At 51.8% G+C, this 6,537-nt stretch overlaps 1 protein-coding gene across 44 annotated transcripts in view; it reads right to left on the reverse strand.

Moving 5' to 3' along the window:
* Positions 1–6,537, reverse strand: part of SCRIB (scribble planar cell polarity protein) — an 83,716-nt gene that overhangs the window by 51,915 nt on the left and 25,264 nt on the right. For 43 of the 44 annotated variants that reach the window (XM_033512504.1, XM_033512541.1, XM_033512545.1 and 40 more), the window contains one exon: positions 457–546. The exons of the other annotated variant lie outside the window; for it this stretch is intronic. In XM_033512504.1, coding sequence (XP_033368395.1) covers positions 457–546 — 90 coding nt within the window. The remainder of the gene's footprint in view (positions 1–456; positions 547–6,537) is intronic. 44 annotated transcript variants of the gene reach the window in all.

Consider the following 6,537-nt stretch of genomic DNA (forward strand, 5'->3'; position numbering starts at 1 on the left):
GCTCCAAGGAGAGGGGTCAGTGCCTGGCCAGTCCTGAACCCAGGAGGAGGGGACGCAGCAACCACATCACCCCACTTGGGAGCTGGGAAAAGGGGACAGAAACCTCCTGCAGGGTGACCTCAAGGTGAGACACGAGACCCGGGGATGACACGCTATCCCTGGTGCAGTGGAACTGGCACATGACACAGCTGATGCCAGAGGTGGGGAAGAGCCCCACACTCTGTGCCCCAGCACACAGCTGGGAAGGAATCCTCTGCTCCCATGTCTGACCCAGGGCAGACCACCCAGGTCAACAGGCAGGAGTCTGCATCACCCCACCAACCTCTTGCTCTTGGGGGATTCAGGGCTGCTCCCACCCGGCCCCAGAAGGCTCTGACACGAGGACACCCAAGCTCCAGCTACAGAGAAGAGTCCCCAAAAGCAGGAGCCTCAGCAGTGGCACAGCCCAGGTCTTACCTCATCATCCCCCTTATAGGGAGTGGAGCCCTTGCCCCCCGCGATGCTGATGCCCAGCCCCCCCGTCTGCCGCACGATGGTCAGCGTCAGCTGCAAGCAGAAGGGACAGTGGTTACAGCTCAGGGCACCTGAGAACAGGGGATGACTCTTTTCATAAGAACCAGCAATCCCAAGTGCCCTGCTGACACTCTGGGGGAGCCCAGGCCCCAGAGGCAGCACCAGCACTGCACCTCAAACACACAAATCCCTTCCCACAGCCGAGTCCTGACCCGAGCCGGACTGCTGACGATGGACACGGCACAAGGGGATTCCACCACAAAGCAAACTGGGCAGCCACAGACTGGAACTGGAGCACAGAACAGGGACAGTGTTCACACCACAGCCGGGCTCTGCCAAGGGTGTAATTCTGAGTGTAATTATCAATGCAGTTATTGAGTGTAATTCTGTCAGCCACTGGGGTATTCCAGGTCACGCCAGCATAGTGTGCAGTGACAAGGATGGCACCTTGTCCAGAATACTCTGGATGGATACTTGGCTTTGTTGTATTGATGGAAATCAACACACAACTCCAAAAAACCCCATTTGCTCTGTCCAGATCCTCTGCTTCCCTCTGCTCCAGCTGCTCAGGATCACAGCTGAGCAATCCACAAGTCTCCTCCTTCCTACCTCCCACCTCTACACACCCAATTATGCCCACTGCCAACAGCTGATCTGACTTCACCTGACGCTGTTTCTTTTAAGGACACCAGCATGAACCATCCATAACGCCACAGTCACGAGAAGGAAGACAGGGAGCACGTGGTAGGATAGAGGGAAAGGAACAGGATAGACAGGAGTCTCTCAGGGCCAAGGACCAAGGAGCTGCTGAGGTGACAGAAATGATCACAGACTCCTCTAGAGAACCAGATTTGCTGTCCTCCATGTAACCTCTTTGCAAACAAAGCTCAGGATGGAGAGAGGCTGCTGCAGAGATGTCGAGTGTCAGCGTCAGCTCCACATGGCCACAGCATGGGCAGCAAAAGAAGCAGGAGATTGCCTTCCCTAACACTTCCAGCCCTCTTTCACTTCTGCAATGACAGAAGCAGCATCTTGTGGAGCTCCATACTCTGCTAAGTTTAAAACAAAAACCAAACCAAGAACCCACTGCAGGAAACATGAGACAAACTGAGGTGCTCTGCAGTTCCTCTGATGCCCAGTTAACAGCACAGCAGAACACTCTGCAACCTTCCCAGGGAAATCCCTGATTCCAGACCTACCACCAGTTCACTGTCTCTGCTACAAGAGCCAGAAACTGAGTAAAATTCCGAGTTCTGGAATACCCAAGTCAGGCAGAAACAGGGTACTGATGAGACAGCACCACATCCAACACAGCCCACCTCAAACCAGCTCCTGACCAGACAAAGGCTTCTTGCATGCCCATGTCTATTAGGAACTAATTACAAACCCCACGTTTTTCCATCCAGACTCACTGCGCTTCCAGAACTGCTCTAACAACTCACATCTGTATTGCTCAAGGAGTATTTGGACAATGCTCTCAGGCACATGGGAGGATTTTTGGGGCTCTGTGCAGGCCAGAAGATGGACTTGATGATCCTGATGAGGAACTTGAATGTAATTCTACATTCAACACAAAAGCTTCTAAGGATGATAGCAAACCAGGTCCTCAGGCATGGAGTACTGACCAGTCCAACAGCAGAATCCTGGTATTTCCCAGGAAGAGAGCTGAGCTGGTTCTGCTCAGTGCCCAAATCCATTGGACAGGATCATGATTTTGGACAACAACTGAGGACTGTCTGATATCGCTGCTCACAGAAAGTCACTTCCAGCTGCATGAGAGCTGCATGTTAGCTGCATGCTAACAGAAAGACAGACCACAAACCCCCTGGATCCCACACATTCAGCAAACTAGTCTGAAAACATGGGAAAACCTGCCAGAAAAGCCAACTGGCCTGAGGGGGAAAAACCTTCTGTCCATCAAGGTACACTCAAAAAGCCAAACACCACGGAGAAAGCAGGCCAGATTAAAAATACTGAGACAACTGCAGCAAAGGGGCTTCAATTAGATACAAATATATGTTGGCTAAAAAGATTTCAAACCCCAAAGCAAATCAGTTCTCTCACAAAAAGCAGTGTGGTGAGGACTGAATGAGATGTGAATGTTCTGGTGTTTGTTTGAGGTCTATGGAAAGAGTAACTGGTGTGAATATGAACCTTAAGAAAGAAGGACCTGGACCCAGCAGCCTGTAATGGCCCTTCATTTTGCAGCTCAGGCTGTTTCTTGCACTAAACCCTTAAGCTGTCTGTTCCCCAAAGCTCCTGTTCCCTAAGGCTGCTCCAGGGCATCCTGGGCTGCCACGATGTTGGATGGCACTGGAAGCACAGCACAGAGCACAGAGCTGTCCCAGCAGGAACAGCTCAGCTCCCTCCTGGCCATTGCTCCTGCCATGGACTTTACTGGGAATTCTGCTCCTTGTGTGGTTGTCCCCCAAAGGCAGGATCTACCCAGAGCCCACCTCAGAGGATCTGACCTGTGCTGCTTCCCACCAAAACGTGGTGCAGAGAGGACAAACCTTCCTGGAGAGTGCAGCACGCTCCCAGTTCCCCGACAGGGGCCCAGCCCTGCAGGGAGAAGTGCTGCAGTGCCAGGGGAAAAGTGGGGGAATTGAAAAAGCTGCCACAACATCAGCTTTGAGCTGCCATCCTTCCCCCTGGGCGGGCTCCTACCAGGAGCCCATTCACCATCAGTGGCAGTGAACACAAGACAGGGAAGCAGCTCCATCTCTGCCCCTCAGTCCTGCCTGTGCCTCTTTGGGGACACACCAAACGTGAACCAGGGTCCCCTCAGCCCAGCTCTCACATGGGTTTTGGTGTAACTGTTTTTTAACATGGAATCGTGGAATGGTTTGGTGGGAAGGGACCCTAAAGCTCATCCACCCACCCTTTTCTGCTAAGAGATTCACTTGTTCCTGCAAGAATTCCCAGCTTTCAGGAAGTAACTGTACGCACAGAAGTGTTGCACACCTGGCCAGACTCGCAGCCCAGATGCCCAGGTGATGCCCAGGTGCTGCCCAGGTGCTCCCAGGTGCTGCCCAGGTGATGCCCAGGTGCTGCCCAGGTGATCCCAGGTGCTGCCCAAGTGATCCCAGGTGATCCCAGGTGCTGCCCAGGTGATCCCAGGTGATCCCAGGTGATCCCAGGTGATCCCAGGTGCTCCCCAGGTGCTGCCCAGGTGCTCCCAGGTGATGCCCAGGTGCTCCCGGGTGATCCCAGGTGCTGCCCAGGTGATCCCAGGTGATCCCAGGTGATCCCAGGTGATCCCAGGTGCTGCCCAGGTGATCCCAGGTGATCTCAGGTGCTGCCCAGGTGATCCCAGGTGATTTGGGAAGTCAGAATTTGCTGCTGTGCTGTGCAGCTCCTCACTGAGGATTCCTGCAGCCTTCAGGGGCACGGCAGACACCAGGCAGTGCCCAACCATCGCACCCACAGGACCCAAGGGACAGAGCTCAGAGCTGTTGTCCTTGAGAGCTGCTGAAAGACCAAGTTCTTCCTCCAAACACCCACAAAGTGGGGTTCAAGAGCTTCACATCCAGAAGACAGAAAGTTTCTGCTGGCACAGGCATCAATTCATAAATGGTTGCACATGTGGATGCACACAGCTGGGGTCAGTCTGGGGCCTCGTACCAAGGAAGACATCGAGGGGCACCAGCAAGTCCAGATACAGGATCAGAGCTGGGGAAAACGTCTGGAGCACCAGGAGCAGCTGAGACAGCTCAGGGGGCTCAGCCTGCAGAAAAGGAAGCTCAGAAGGGACCATCTCAGTTCCTACAACTCCCTGACAGGAAGGTGGAACGAGGTGGGGCTCAGGCTTTGCTCCCAGGGAACAAGGGATAGGACAAGGGCAAAGAGTCTCAACTTGTGCCAGGGGTGGTTTACGTGGGACACTGGAAAATCCCTTCCTGTAAATGGCTGTCCAGCCCTGGCACAGGCTGCTCAGGACAGAGTCCTCATACCTGGAAGTGTTCATAAAACACGTGGATACAGCACCTGAGGACATGGTTTAGTGATGAACACGGTGGTGGTGATGGGCTGATGGTAGGACTCGATGATTTCGAGGACTTTTCCAACCTTACTGACTCCTGACTCTCAGTGTCCAATCCTCATGTTTACATGCCCCAAAAGATTTATCTGAGCCTGGCACACTGACACAGGAAATGCACACTGCAATAAATAATTTGGATTTATGTCACAACAGACGCGTGACAAGGGACAGGGGACAGGTGAGGGTGAGAGATCCCACTTCAACAGCAGCTGAAGAATCCATTAAATATCATCAATAACCTTTTCCAAAATCAAAAGGACTGGAAAACTTGTGTTCAAGAGTCCCAACATCTGCCTGAGATCTCTGAGATGCTTACAGAGCATTTCCAAAATTCTGGAGAAAAGGAAGCTCAGGAGGAACCTGAGGGAAAATTCTGGGTTTTCTTTACCCTGAGACCCCCTGAATTGTGCTGAGGGACTCAGAGACTACACAGGATGATGCCTGTACCCATCAGCTCCTCATCCAGACACCATCCCAGAGGAGCAACTGAGGAACACATGTGCCTCTTACCAGGCCCACAAATGGCTCTCATGAGAAACAGCTGAATTTTATGAAAACCAGCTCTCTCAAAACCCAAACTATTTCGTTCTAAGAAGATTCCAGACTTGGCTGATGAAGTGAAGACTCACTGAGGAGACTTGTGCAGAAGATGGAAGCTGTGATCCCAGACCTGGCACTGCCATCACCCAAAGCTGGTACAGGTGTGTTCTGTACGAGCCAAGAACCAGGTAAGGGTCACTGGGAGAGAAACAAGAATTTGGGTTCAGTCAAGATGTATCAGCAGTGGCCTTACTCTAAAGGAGACAGAATTGAAATAATTCCATGTGAGGGGAGGCTGGGAGCCTTACAGTTCAGGAGGAGGAGACAGACCCTTTTTGTCTTCTCATGCCATTAATAACTTTATAGGAGATTATTATTCCATGTTTGTGATCACAAAAGAATTCAATGGAACTCAGTAAGATACCAAATGAAATACCAATGGCAGGCTTAAAAAATGCATTTTGATATAAATCTCAAGTAAATGATATAATTTATTGCCACTAGATTCTGTGGGACTGAAATGTATAAAAGGACTGGGAGAGGATCACACAAAATCGTGGATGGCAGCTCCATGGTGCCTCATACATGGGCATGAACAGCCCAGAAATCTCGATCCACAGAGTGCCAAGAGCTGAGCACCCACCAGGGAAAGGATCCCTTTGTCCTGCTGAGGTCTGGGCCACTCAGCTCCTGTCACTTTGCTCTGACACACCATCAGTCAGTGCAACACAACATAACCTAACCTGTCAGTTTGTATCTGTCATGTATGTATGTAATATGTCCCATATGTCTGTAACAGCCTCCAGGTCTGGGCTGGGCATCAGGAGGAATTCCTTCCCAGAAAGGGTCACCAGGCATTGGCAGAGTCCCCATCCCTGGAGGTGCTCAAGGAATGACTGGATGTGGCACTCGGTGCTCTGCTCTGGTGACAGCTGTGGATCAGCTGGAGGTTGAACTTGATGGTCTTGGAGGTCTTTTCTGAGCTAAATAATTCTGGGCTTGTGTTCACCTTGGGTGCACACAGCTGGGACGTGGGAGAGCAGGAGCTGGAGGCTGCTGATCCACCAGGAAAGATGAGAAGAGCTAAATCTGTCTGGCTTTGGTAAGTGACAGCTCATGGGGACAAGGAGACAGGCTGAAAATAACGGTGAGCAAAAGGGAGATGGGAGATTGCTGTGTGACTGCTGAGAGCTAAATTAACCCCAGACACTGGAAAAGGAACATGAAGGAAAAGCAGACCTGGCAGGACAGCAAGCCCCTGGACAGGGGCAGGAGGTTTCCTGGCTCTGATGTTATTCCTTCCTCTGTTCCAACAGGTTTAGCTCTCAAAGGAAAGGGTATCTGGAGGGCAGAGATGGTGGGCACAGGGGAGTTTGAGCACTTCACTGACTTCTCACTGAACACCTCCACAAAAACAGTGCAGAGAGCCCTGAAAGAGACCT

The sequence above is a fragment of the Parus major genome, chromosome 2 (genome assembly GCF_001522545.3).
Source record: "Parus major isolate Abel chromosome 2, Parus_major1.1, whole genome shotgun sequence".
Classification (NCBI taxonomy): domain Eukaryota; kingdom Metazoa; phylum Chordata; class Aves; order Passeriformes; family Paridae; genus Parus; species Parus major.